Below are 13,699 nucleotides of genomic sequence, written 5' to 3'. Positions count from 1 at the left end.
CTTCTATTGCTCCTATTAGAATTCTAGGTATTACCTTGAGAGAGAAAGATATTGTCTCCAAAGCCTGGGTCTTCTGCCTCAGCCATCCTTGATCAATAAAAGGCAGAGCTGACTGACACACTAGTCCTTTTTTCACACCCTTGTCTAGAACTCTCACCTCTGCTTAGCACCGCTGCAGTCTGCCTTCGTGGTGATTACAGCCGAGTACTGTACACCCAGCTGTCCTCCAGGATTGCTGGGAGTTGGAATTGTTTAGCAGCATTGGGTTGGATTTGGTTTTTGGTTGACTCACGCTCCTAGAGGAAATTCAGGGTTTGATTCCTCCATGTTTCTGTTTAAAGACATCTTATTTAACACAAGGGTGAGTCAAAAAGTATTGCTATAAAAATCACAGACACCTTTATTAAATGAAGATATCAAGAGGTGAAGCTCTTGTTTCTCAACATCTAGGTTTATATACTTCTGAAGGTGGCATTTCTCTCTCTCGAAACCTCCCCTGAAGAATCATGTGCCTTTGACCAACACCTTGTCAAAACAGCACTTTCGGCATCCTTGAGGGATTCCAATCGTATTCCATTTACATGTTCGTAGATTTTGGGAGCACAAAGAAGTCTGAAGGGGCAAGATCAGGCCTGGAGGGAGGGTCGGGTAAAGTTTCCCAATGAAAGTCTTGTAGGACAGTCCTGCTGAGAATAAGGCATTTTGCTGTGATGGAAAAAAAAGAATTCCTAGGAGCAAATTTTCTGGCCTTTTTCTCACCAATGCAATTTTCAGTTTTCTTAAAACTTCTTCCTAGAAACAAAGTCTCTTTAATTTTCCTGGCTTTTGAGAAGACCTATCAAGATTTTCCCTTTGGAGTTCCCAAAAAGAGTCACCGTAACTTCCTGTGCTGACTTGGCGGCCTTGCATTGTAAGCGGTCCGGCAGATGTACACTCAGGTACACTCAGCATCTCGTCAGCTTGCATGGTTCTTTCTTGCCACTCTAGAGTCTCTTATGGATGACATGCTCCCATCTCTTCTTCATCTACAATCCTCACTGCTCAAGTCTGAGACTTCTTAGTGGTGCTTTATTGCTAACTGACAAGTGGGAGGTTTCGGTCCATCCACAGTTCCTTGCAAGAACGACCGGTAATCTACTTCTGAAAAATCAGCTATTGAAAATTCTAAGGAGCACAGTTCTACTCTGATACACATGAGGTCACTACGAGTCAGAATCAACTCAACAGCAACTGGTTTTGTAGACTCATTGGACTGTTGCAGTTGCATCCTTCTCTCTTTCTCTGCTCTACTTAAGCATTATCCAACTCCTGCAACCTGGGTTTCCAAAAATAATTTGCACTGGGTTCCTTCAAATTCCCATTGCTTACAGGCTTTGGGTAAGCACTCATCCAAGCTTTGTCACTATCTAGAGTCCAAACTCAGGCAAGTCAAAATCTCACTGGGCTTTAGTATCCTCATCTAGTAAGCCAAAGAACCATGTTAATAAGTATGACTTGTCCCTCTAGCTCAAATTACAATTCTATGCCTTCCGGATCCTTCTCAGCTGGAGCAAAATTCACTTCTAAGCATGGATAAAAGCATCTTTGTACTTGTACTGTACTGCATCAATCAATTCAACAAATCATCTGAACACCCACTTTATTTCTGCTGAGGAAAGAAGAGCCTCAGAGCTAACATGGTCCCTGTCCTCGATAGCAGCACTACATGTGTGTATAAATGGGGACCAACCTTCTACTGGATACGTTTGTTAAGAGTAGGAGCCAGCTGTGTATCCTTTTCAGGGCTACACACAAAATATGTACAAATAAATGCCTGCCAGGAGTATGACAGGCTCTTGTGCACTTAAACCTCACCTGCTTACTACATGGTTCTGCTCTTGGATGAAGATCAGGAGGCAGCAGGAAGCCAACTGGGACTACTTTTCTGAATACCAATGGGGACAGGTATAGAATGCTAAATAAAAGGGAAACAAATGATGCTAAAGGTAGTCTCTATTTTTATAAGCATTGGATTGAGATTTTAAAATAAGGGTACTTTACGCTTCAGATAGAAGACTCTAGCTTCGTTTTCTTCATTTGCTAGCTGCTCAGCAAGGTGTGGATCTAGTATCAAGAACACAAAATTGATTTTTTTTTTTAAGTACCCAGTGAGGATACATTTAATAAATAAAAATGGCAATGTGGCTAAAGTGGTCAGCTTCTACCACAGATTGTTGGAATTGTAATTTCTCAAAGTTTTTTTTCTTTTTTCTCGCAGTGACTTTTCAAACAGCATAAATGAACTGCTTCCGGGAACTATAAAGTATTGAATACTGCTCAACAAGTGGTCTCTGGGGTAGAACAACCTGGAAAGGCACATTTCGTTTCATTCATGCTTCCTGTCATTCCTTCAAGAAACACCTCTCTGGATTTGCCCTATAAGATCACTCCGTTTAATGTTGAAAAGATGGCACAAAGCCACTTGTGCCACAGACTTGAGGCAGGACACTCTCTACTTTCTCCATGACAAACTTTGAGGAACTGTGAGAAAACCAGAAAGACACAGCCTTCAGGAGAGACCACCACCTCAGCAGGTTCCTAAAATCACTCACGGGCTTGAAGCTAGAGGAACTCCATTTTCCAAGCCAGTTACTCTGCCAGCAAAGAAAACCACGGTGTGGCATTCAGCACACGGCAGAGCTAGCTCCTGGCCAGTTAAACACAGACACATGGGCTTATTTGGAACATCAATGCTTTTAGGGTTAGACGATATAGGAAGATGCGACTGGTTGCTGCAATACACAAAAGTTTATTATTGATTTTTTTTTCTTTTCTGAAGGCAAAATATAATAGAACTGAACATCAATGAATTTTGTACAACAAAAACAGTTTTAATATGGAACAGACAGTCCATGAATGTTTCTAAGTCTCAGAATGGCTTCCCTGTTTCAAAGTCATGCTTTCTTGCGGTCCACAGGGAGTTGGCACGGAAGAGATGGTGACAGCCAGCCAGCAAGGTAGGTGTAAGCCAGTGGGCTTCCCTCAGATCCGCGTCAACTGGTGCCACAGACTGGATGGGAGGATGCTCTCTACTTTCTCCATGACGAAGTTTAACGGGGCAAACAAAGTGCTGAGAAACTGCAAGAACACCAGAAAGACACACATCAGGAGAGACCTCATTCACAACTATGCGATGAGTCTTTCCCACCCACGCTCTGCATCTTAGGTCTCCGTCCTACGGAAATCTCAAAAGACATATGATTTCATGTTTATGTTTACAGGAGACAGAGGACGGCTATCAGAGCTGCATTCCAGCCCCTCAGCTCTGTTAGATAAGGGGAGAAGTGTCTGCTGACAGCCCCCTTCACTCCTCTGACAGCTGGCCCACAGTTCTGGGTTCTTCCAACCAGTCTGCAGGCCTGCTGGCTACCCATGCAGACAGATGCATAGAGTCATAAAAAGGGACTACAGGCAGGTAGCCAGTGGGCAGAAGGTTAACACAGTGACAACCCAGACTACCCAATCTGCTAGCTGGATATAGACTTCACTTGAAAAGAAAAAGGTCAAGTTTGTTAAATAGTTGTGAATTGCTTTGGGATCCTACTGTCTCCTATATATCAGGCATCCTGTGTTCAGGCAGTGAACTGCCAACTCTCTGGGGGGTATGTTCTTGTTGAACAGATGCTGCTCTGACCTTTGAGAGGTCTTTCACTTCTACTTTTCATGGAAGACTGACGCTCATTAACTCAGTAGCCTTTTAAGAAAGCTAACTATCTTGGTCTGGGACTTACTTAATATCTCAAATCAATTCTATCTTCTGGTGAAGAATTTGCCCCATTCCACAAACCATCCAGCACCTGGCAGAAAAGGTACCCTAACCCTAACCAGGGCAGACAGGTGTTAGGATGGTTTCCTTCCCCTTGATCTGTCCAGAACCAAGATACTGCCCTACTAGGGTTTAATACTGGTTCTTGTACCGTGGGGTTCTGCATCCTAGCCCCTTGTTCTTTGCACAGCAATATGGATACCACCGGAGTCCTTGTGTGATGCTGTGGGTCAGTATGCTGGACTGCAATGTCAGTTTGAACCATAAGGTCAGCGATTCAAGCTCACCAGCCACTCCTTGGAGACCCTACACAGGGTCAGAACCGACTCGAGGGCACTTAACAACAACACGGATAGCACTAAGAATCCCCCACAGTCACGGTGTACAAGGGGTAGTACATATGGAGAGGAGACACAGCTTTGTTTGAGGCCCCCCCCCACCCCGACTTGAATAAAAAGCACAAAAGAGCAGCCTTTACAAATCAAAAGGAGAGCTTCATCCTGTTTGATATCTGTTAACAGCCCCCTTTCTCACACTGCCCAACAAGATACAGTGTCTCTACTTCCCTGGATTACATCTGTCCTTCTCCACCAGGTTCCACAAGAGAATTGATGCCCAATGCCACCATTGTAAGGAGTCCTGGTATGGTGCTGTAGGATAAAGTCAGTGGTTCAAACCCACTAGCCACTCCTCAGAAACCCTACACAGGGCTGCTATGAGTATGATCTGAATTGACCTACCAACAGCCAGCCACCATTGCATGCAGTTCTCTCCCTACTCAGAATGTACCATCCTTAGAGGAACTCAACTCTTGTGGTGTAGTGAATGTGTTAAGTCCATGACTGCTAACAGAAAAGCTGGAGGTCCAAACCCACCAGTCATTCCATGGAGAGAAGACATGCCACCACCACCTGGAAGCCATGGGGGAGAGACCTCTGTCCTGTAGGGTCGCCGAGCTGAGTTAACTTATGGCAGTGGGTTTCATTTTGGGTTTGGGTTCCTGTTGTTGTTGTGAAGTGCCGTCAAGTCGATCCTGACCCATAGTGACCCTGTACAGGGTTTCCAAGGAGCAGCTGGTGAGCTTGAACCACCAACCTTGCAGTTCAAACGACTTTGCAGTCTGACACATTAGCCCACAGCGCCACACCTGGGTTCCTAGAGGGTGTGATTCGCTTGCAAAATCCATGTTGAGATGGGCTCCCTTTTGCACTAAGCTAGCTCCACCTTCGGAACCTCTCCCCACCTCTCTCCTCACCCCACCTACAAGGTAGCAACAGGCACTGCAGAGAGGTGTCCTAAGCTGCTACCCCCTATGATTTATAACAGATGAAGCGTGGTGACTTTTATCAGGGGCTACTGAAGACAGATTGTGTGGAGGAGAATGCCTTACGGAGATGCTCCTCTGTAGTTCTTTGCAGGTCTTAAAATCAGTCACCACTTTTTGGCCAGAGACTCAACCAATTATTTGGCACACAGAGAAACAGCAGTTTCACTTATAGGCTTAGGAGGAAATTTATTGCCTGAAACATCAAATCTGAATGAACAATACCAGGCAACCCTGAAACAGCCCATCTATCTTAATGTCCCAAACTTCTGTCCAGAGGACAGAGATACACGGTTCATTTTTTTGACCAAAATGCACCCTAATTCAATCAGTGTCTGGGGGTGAGAAAAAGTAACTGAAACAATAAAAAAGAGAGGGGGGCACTTCAATCGTCTGAGCCCGCTTTTCCTGAAACACCCATCATGGAAAAGATGTCTTATTAACATTCAACACGCCTCTGCTTATCTGAATAAGTTCCAGGTGTCCTACTGCAATCAGACAATTGACATTTCACTGTAATCAATATCAGACTTCAAAGAGGCCGGTGTCTATAAGTGAAGATGAGAGTCAGAAGTCAGGAGGGCTCCAGCTCTGGGAAGCAGCGAGGCCAGAGAAGGAAAGAGGGGTCTTTGAAAGCAGAAAGGGTCAGAATGCTGACCTTCCCACGTTCTGCTTGGGGCTGGATTCGGAACAATCACTTACTTATATGAGCAACCTTATCTTGATAGCCAAACATCCTAAGAAGAGTTAGTCCTAAATCTTGAGGGCCGATTAGATTAGGGGAGAGCCAGGGAAGCCTCTCAGTTGCTCACACTTCCACGTGGGTCCCCTACTGGCTGCAGATCGACATGTAAACACAGAGGAGAGTTCCCAAGCTGCGTGCAGCCTGGGGGGTGAAGGTACAATCTCCCTGCATCTCCTGAAAGTCATTATCCCACGGACTTTATCTCAGGCGGGAGTTGAGAAAACCATTTTTACAAGCTGCAAATGGTTGCCGGAGCCTATAGGGCGGAGTGATAACCTGCGGAGCTCTGCATGGGGCCTGAGGAAGTGACAAGGACAGAATGTGGAGCTGTCCCTGGGGGGAGGGGCGACGGGGCTGCTCTCATTCAGGCGGTCCATCTCTTTCCCCACCACTCTCTCCAGACCTTCTGGAAAGTGCTAAGCCTTACTGAAAGGCAAGGCAGACGGGACCCTCCCAACAGAGGGTAAAAAGCTACCTTCTCTAAACTACATCTTCAAATGACTGGTGGCCACACCACGGCCGAGTACAAAACACGAGGATGCCGGGAGCATCTTCAAATGTTATTGACTGTATCATCTGAACTAAAAAACGAAGCATCAGTAACATAAGATGAGGAGAGTGGCCCCTTGTCTGATGTTGGTAAGAGTACACCTCTCCAATAATCTGGGGGGACATTGCGGAGCCTCCCAATCACCTCTAGAGTTAGTTGTTTTCAGCAATTAGGAGGGGAGTCATTTTATTAGAGTAGACCTCAGTGGAATCACCTGGGGCATGTTTGAAATTCAGATGACCAGGCTATACCAAGCCAATGAAGAGTCCCTGGCCTGGGGCCCAGGCATTAGTATGTTCTAGACTCCCTGGGTGACTTCAAGGTAGAGCTGGAATCAGATCAATAGGAGGAGGGTCAGCACATTCACCTGTTCAGCTATAACTGCATACCATGGCTACTCAAAAGTTCAGCTTCCTTAAAACCAGAGTTCTTAGAAGCAAGAATGGCCTCAAATGCATGCTGAGACTCTGAGGGGGTCCCTTCTTAAAAATACTGATTTCTAAATGCTAAGATTCAAGATCTTGAACTTCTAAGCTGGGGATGTGTGGATTTTATGCACACAAGAGGCTGTGTGAATCTCTGTTCGGCTCCAAAATCTCACCAAGTGCTATTTAGTTAGTTTAATGAAGAATGAGGACATACTTTTACAATTGTGCTTTAAAAGATGGTGAGGGGGAGCACATGAAAGGAAGCAGCAGCAATAGCCTAATATAAATAAATTATTCTAACTTTTACTATGTTGCACTCTAATCGACTCTGAGTTTGAGCAAGAGCTTTTACTCAGAGATTGTGTTGGAAGTAGAAGACAATAGGGAATAGTGTAGGTTCATAAACTAGAGGGCATCCACACAGAGGCATCTTGGGTGGTAATGGGTTTAGAAGTCACGTTATGTAGAGAAGACTTCAGGGAGTTTAAGATATTCTGCCTCAAGACAGGAGAAGATGGACGTCAGTTACAGACTAGAGGTGGCAATGAATGCCTGAAGTTCTGATGTAGTGCTGCAGGAGTATGCACTGGACTGCAAGTTTCATTTGAACCTACCAGTTGCTCCTTGGAAATCCTATACAGGATTCCTATGAATCAGAACTGATTCGATGGCACTTAACAGCAACAACAGGAATGTATAAGTTGTCTTGAGACTGTGCTGAGGATGTAGACTTGTTCAGTACAGTTTCAGAGAGCAGAATAGGAACAACAGGAAATTAAAGGAAGGCATATCTATCAATATCAGAACGAGTGAGGAGGGTTCCAATAATAGAAAGGGCTTTGATGCTAAAGAAGTGAGCTCACTATGGCTGAAACACTGAAACATACTCAAGAGTCTACAGGGTCTCCATCAGGGATACTGTTGACGGCAATTTGCTCAAGATCCTGTTCAACTCTTAAGAGTCAATGATTGTAAGCATAAAAGAAGAGACGAGTTCTGCGGGTAGATATATGGACAGAGACACAGGTTGAGTGTGGATGGGTGGGGAGTGGGAGTATACCCACAAGTAATGGTTTGAAAGAGTCTGTTTGTACATGGGTATTGACCCTTCCTGCAAACACAACTATGATTATGGTAGAGCTCAAAGCAAGAAAAAGGATGAAAGTTTTTTAGACACTATCAAACATCTTAAGGTGAGTTGTTTGGCCTGGAGCCTCAGGACCATAGTCTGAGGGAACACTATGGTCAATTGACATGACATAATCCACAAAATAGGATGTAGAGCATTGTCTTTTGGATCTTAAAAGCTCATGAGCAGCCATGTCAGGTGCAGCTATTGGTTCCTCCAGGTGTGGAAGAAAGCAGGGTGATGAGAATTGAATTGAAGATGCTTGGAATCAATTTGTCCAAATGGAACGTGTGGACATCAGTCTCTACGACTCTGAGACCAGAAGAACTAGATGGTATCCGGCTACCACTAGCAAAGGCTCTGAAAGGTCCAGGTAGAGTAAAACCAAATTCAAAATGAATAATAAAAATAATAAAGACTGGGCTTACTGGTCAGAAAGAAACTGCAGGACCCTGAGACCATGGCCTTCAACCACCCTTCAGGTCTGTAAAGGAACTCACCCTTTTGGCCCAATTCTCAGTCAAGCAGTAGTTAGGCATATGGGGGGGTACAACAGTTGGTGAGGTATGCTTACCATGGAAAGGTCACCTGAGATGGTTGCTCAGGAACTTTTAAGATGTTGTTCTATAAAGACAATGTTCTACATCCTACTTTGGTGAGTAATCTCATACTACAAGTCCTTCACACCCTCTTAGTTCATCCCCCAAACAAGCCAAGGGTGGGTAGTATTTTTTTTAAAAATTGTTATTTTATCATCCTGAAAAATGTAAAGATCCACAAATATCCAAAGATTACAAGTAATGTCATCTAACATATAAAATGGAATCATTTCCCACACATTTTCATTTGCTAGGATTCCCTTAATTTTTATTTTATCCTTGTATACGGCATCCATTGTTTTGAAAACAGTTGAAATTTTTTGTGTATGGAATGAGGCAAAGCATGCATTAAACAAATAACCTATACTTTCGTTGACACTCAACCCTTTGATGCTCATGAAAGTTCAACAGTGAGAAAATGGCCAATACAGGCTCATCCCACCTGAAAATGGCAACTCCAGTTTCTCTCAAGCTACTTCCCCAGAAGCCTTTCTCTTGCCAAATACTCACAGCTTTGGCGAAGACTCCCATGAGTTCCGGGAACTGGTGTGTCAGGAGAGCCAGCATGGCTGTGAAGGAGCATAACCCAGCAGTAAAGAGGATGAAGAAGGGAAGCTCTTTCTTCGGGTAAACTGAGACTTCATGGAAAGCTGTGGAGAAGACCAAAAGGGAAGCATGAAGGCGGAGTGAAAGGCCTCTCAGAGAAGCTCTACATGGTGGGGCCGACTCTATGGAGTTCTGAGCCAGTTAGAAATGAAAAAGGTCTGAAATGAACAAAGAACTCTCAAACACCTAACCTGGCCTTTGCCTGCCATCTGCTTCTCCTAAGACCACGTTTAACCTTCAGATTCCTATTTAGGGGCAGCAGAGGGTTGGCCTGTGGATGTCAGACTCAGGACAGGGCAAGAGCACCAGTGATGCCTAATTTATAGTATTCCTTTCTCAACAACAAACACAAGTAAAACAGCTAAAGTTCATTCAAGTCATACATTGCATGCTCATTGCACAAAACCTGGAAAATCCCAAATCAAATATGTTGGGGGAAAATCCTTTCTACATTTTCACCTTCCTGTACTTCGTTAAGCCTGACAACGAGACACAATTTGCTTATTTGGTATTTTTTTCCCAGCATTCTCTGTGTCCATGGAGGGGGCTGCCCTGTTAGGGAGGCACTCAGAAGGAGCTCACATGCTGGCTTCCTCCACTGGCACAATTATAGGAGGTTCCTGATAACAAACAGATTTCCAGCAAACACCCACAGTAACTACACAGACAGGCTCACAACTGGCCCTCTCTAGAGGACAAACTCGCCCAGGTTTTTGCTCCTCGTGTGGCTGCCTCTCACTGTCTGGGAAGGTACTGGCCAGGAGCAGAGGGCACTGCCCTGAACAGATGAGGAGAGACTCACTGTCCCAGGGCCCTGTGGTCACCCAAAGGATAGATGCGTAATTAGAAACGGTTCTCTTTTCCTTAGGAAAGGCGACATCAGAAGCCCTGTCCTCTATGAAGCAGCTCTTGAGAAGCCACAGCCCTGAACAGTGACACATACTGTTACAAACAGAAGGTAGAGAAGACTGAGGGGTGGGGGCACAGCAGAGACCTGAATCCAGGTTGCAACTTGCCAGGATGCAAACACAGGATTGGATGTATGCTCAGGGTGTCATGTGGCAACAGCTGCAGTTTGCATGTGTCAAATGAAGTCTCCTTTAGAACATCTGACCTCTTCCTAGCCTTACCCTCCATGCCCAACCCCCAAAAGATTTTCTGGAGAGATCAAATTTTGATCATTACATTCAATTGAATACATGTGAGCAATAATTTCATAACTTATTCTTTTAAGAACTATAATCTTGTTCTAATAATTCATCTATCCTCATGGAAATTTATTTGGACCCAATTAAAACATTTAAAAGACTATGTTTTCCAGAAAACTGTCATTCTTACTAGAAAATTGAAACTTGAACAAGGATCTCCCTAAAGGGGATTCACAAAGTATGGGTATGGGCCCATGCTAGGGATTTCTGAAACCAAATGTAATGCAGTGGGAGGCAAAAGAGCTTAGGCAAGGAGGGCCACATCATTGAGCTCTGCCAGCTCCTCTAGTAACCCATCTCCCAGAGGGCCTGGCTAGCAAAGAAGCAAAGTTCCTTCTGCCACTTAAATGGCATGGCACTCACAATTTTGTGTCCAGGCTCTGCCACATGGAGCTTTACGACTATTCACTAGTGTTGGCATTTGGAGACCTACCATGCTCCCAGGCCTCCAGCATTGCACAATTCCTCGGGGCTGAGTATTTGTAACTGTTATAGCTATGAGCTACTGAGATGACTGGTTGTTCAAAGGGAAGGAGTGGCAGGAGACAAGAGGAGAAAGAGAGACTAGTCAGAGTTTGGAGATTATCCCAAGCCAGGACTACGTGAAGAGCATGGGCATGGTAGCCATACACAGTATGATGAGGTACTAACGACTTTGCCCAAATTGTCAAAACAATGGTGTATGACCGAAACCACAATAGTATTCTCCGCATGTGGTGTGGGCCATTAGGCTGCTGGTGTGAAAGGCACCTGAGGGCAGGACTGGCCCTCTGCCTGCCTTGATACAGTGTTGAGACTGCCTGCGGGTGCTGCCCATGTTACTCCAGCTCACTCTGCCCATCCCACGAGAATTTCACAGGACTTCCTCCCACCCGTGACTCATCTGCAGCTCCCTCTGAAGTCAGCTTCCTTCTCAAGCCCTAGTCTGTGAGGCCGCATTGGGCCAGAAAAAGCGTTCAGGCAGAACCTGTACGATGGATCAGCCCAGCATCACTCCTGAATCTCGCCCAACCTCACAGTCTCCACCAGTCAGTATGTGACACCTCTTTATCTAAATGTTAGTCCTTTAGGGTCATTCCCTTTGTGGAGCACTTGAAGACTTGGAGAACCAGGAACCCAAACCCACTCACAGAACTCAGTTACAACATACGCTTTGACACAGAGGCATGGTTTGAGAAGAGTAATAAAAGACCAGGTACATCATATGCATTCATCCATCCCTACCTCTTTCCAACCCCACCTTAGTCACAGCAACCTGTTTGGCTAAAGAGAAGACTCAAGAGTTGAAACTTACTTGGGAGCAGTTCTCTGTCTGCTGTTTCTGTACAGATTGGGTAAGGATAAAATAGATGCCCCTTTTCCAAGGGATAAGGGATCATCCGAAAAGCTGAAAAGGAGAGACAATATGTTAGCGGTCCAATATTTGTTTTATAACTATCAAACTTCAAAGAGGTACTCTGGAGCATTTTTTATAAGGAGGAACACTTCTACAAAAAAACTCCAGGAATGGATACAAGACCTGCTCAGCCTCTGAGGCATGCCCTAGATAAACTGTCAGAGATACATTATGATGGATTACTCAGACATTAATCTCGCACCATATATTCTGGGCAAACCTCACAGAATTGGGTGGGGGCGGGGGTGCCGAGCAGTAGGGAAGCCAGCAGTACCAATGGCCAGCGTTTCATCATCTATAAAATATTATAAAAATGTTAAAAGCACTAATCCGTTAACCCAACCGATGGTCATAACATAAACCTGGATTGAAATGCTTCCCCAAGAAGCAAACAAGGATTGACTTGGAAGTCGTCACAGAGATACAACTATGAAAGGCATTCTACCATGTCAATTAAAAAAATATATATATATGTCTAAGTAGATTAGAATTCCAACCAACATGGACAAAAACAAAAATCCAAAAATGCATGACTTGGGAGGTATTTTTAAAGTTTATGAAACTTTTAAATCTCTACTGTCATGTGGAAACCTATGAATCTGGAGAGACTGATCATCTGTGTTTGATGATGTCAGGCCACCTCATTCTGCTCTGGTGGCTTCAGACAACATTAGACCTTGCAGCTGAATATGGCTTTGCAGTCAGTCTATGGTTTCCCATGATCACCTGAGCCGCTCTCCCAGCTAAGATGTCATCAGTATGCTGGTCTCATTGTGCCTATGAATAGTGCTCGCAGAGGTCATTTTTCCTCCACAGATGTCCTTTAACTGCAGCAGACTGTAGATATAAATATAAAAACTACCACCAATTCTGGGAATATCAGGTATGAAGCTGTGCCCACATGTGGGTCACTAAGGATGGTGGCACCGCACAGCTATCGCCTCTGTCTTCAATCAGAGGACTTAGCTACAAGTTAAGCTGGGTAATTACCTAAGCCTTCTAAAAATGCTGTCACTGGACATCTTTATCTTTTGCATACTTACTTATTTCAATCAGGAATCAGAAACAAAGAAGGTTCTCCCTCACTAGAAATGACAAGGTTCCATTGTAACCAGCATCAGTGCACATATGGTATTTATTCTGGTGTCTGAATATTATTTAAAAGTAAAAACATTATGTATGTGATTCCAGCATTTGGAATGCAGTCAATCTACACCACAGTGGTATCACTCTGAGGTTACAGCACATTGCCACGGAGAATATAAATCACTATAAACGTAGGATTAGAGCACAGCCAGTTTGCTGGCAGTTTGCTGAGGTAAAAATGTTATCAATTTTCCTCTCATAGCAGAAATCTCTTAAACAGAGATTAAAACATTAAAAACACCCCAGACTTTAACTCTTCTTAACACGAAAGGCTTGTCCTAGTTTAATCAAACCTTTCTTCATGAAAATAAAGATGACTTTTGCCCCACTAAAATAAGCAAGAGAGGAGATTTACACAGGTTGTTAATACACAAAGATCACTCAAAAGAGCCAACATTTCTCTAACTGGCACTAGACTTCCAAGAAAGGAAAAAAAAAAAAAAAATGGCAAAACAAAACCAGCAAGCACAACATTTTAATACTTTTATAGAATGTACCCAAGTCTCTTCTGGCAAGGTCTGCATTTAAATTTAAAGTACAACGTTGCCAGATTTTAATGCATTGAGATGCTAAGAAAGCATCTCAAACATGTGGGAAACCCTACATGGAAGTATTGTTGGAAACGCAGATTCTTTGTGTGCAACGAGGCTGCTGGGACTAAGAACCTGCTCAGGAGTATGTGGCATAAACAACCCAGAGTTTTCAAAGTGGCTAGAAATTTGAAGGTTAAATTTGACTCAGAATCAAAGTCAGTTTGCACGGC

General features: G+C 44.1%; 1 protein-coding gene across 3 annotated transcripts in view; it reads right to left on the bottom strand.

The window, feature by feature from the left end:
- Window positions 1-2,768: 2,768 nt before the first annotated feature.
- The window catches only part of ST7 (suppression of tumorigenicity 7), a 320,806-nt gene continuing 309,875 nt past the window's right edge, over window positions 2,769-13,699 (bottom strand). Inside the window, exons 13-15 of one of the 3 annotated variants that reach the window (XM_006859311.1) lie at window positions 11,689-11,781; window positions 9,091-9,230; window positions 2,769-3,117 (exon numbers count right to left, since the gene is read on the bottom strand). In XM_006859311.1, the coding sequence (XP_006859373.1) occupies window positions 3,022-3,117; window positions 9,091-9,230; window positions 11,689-11,781 (329 nt within the window). In that variant the 3' untranslated portion in view covers window positions 2,769-3,021. The remainder of the gene's footprint in view (window positions 3,118-9,090; window positions 9,231-11,688; window positions 11,782-13,699) is intronic. The other 2 variants (XM_006859312.1, XM_006859310.1) reach the window with 2 other exon arrangements.

Source organism: Chrysochloris asiatica, unplaced genomic scaffold, assembly GCF_000296735.1.
Source record: "Chrysochloris asiatica unplaced genomic scaffold, ChrAsi1.0 scaffold00032, whole genome shotgun sequence".
NCBI lineage: Eukaryota > Metazoa > Chordata > Mammalia > Afrosoricida > Chrysochloridae > Chrysochloris > Chrysochloris asiatica.
The sequence above is the reverse complement of the archived record's forward strand: the minus strand, read 5'-3'. Positions and strand labels throughout refer to the sequence as shown.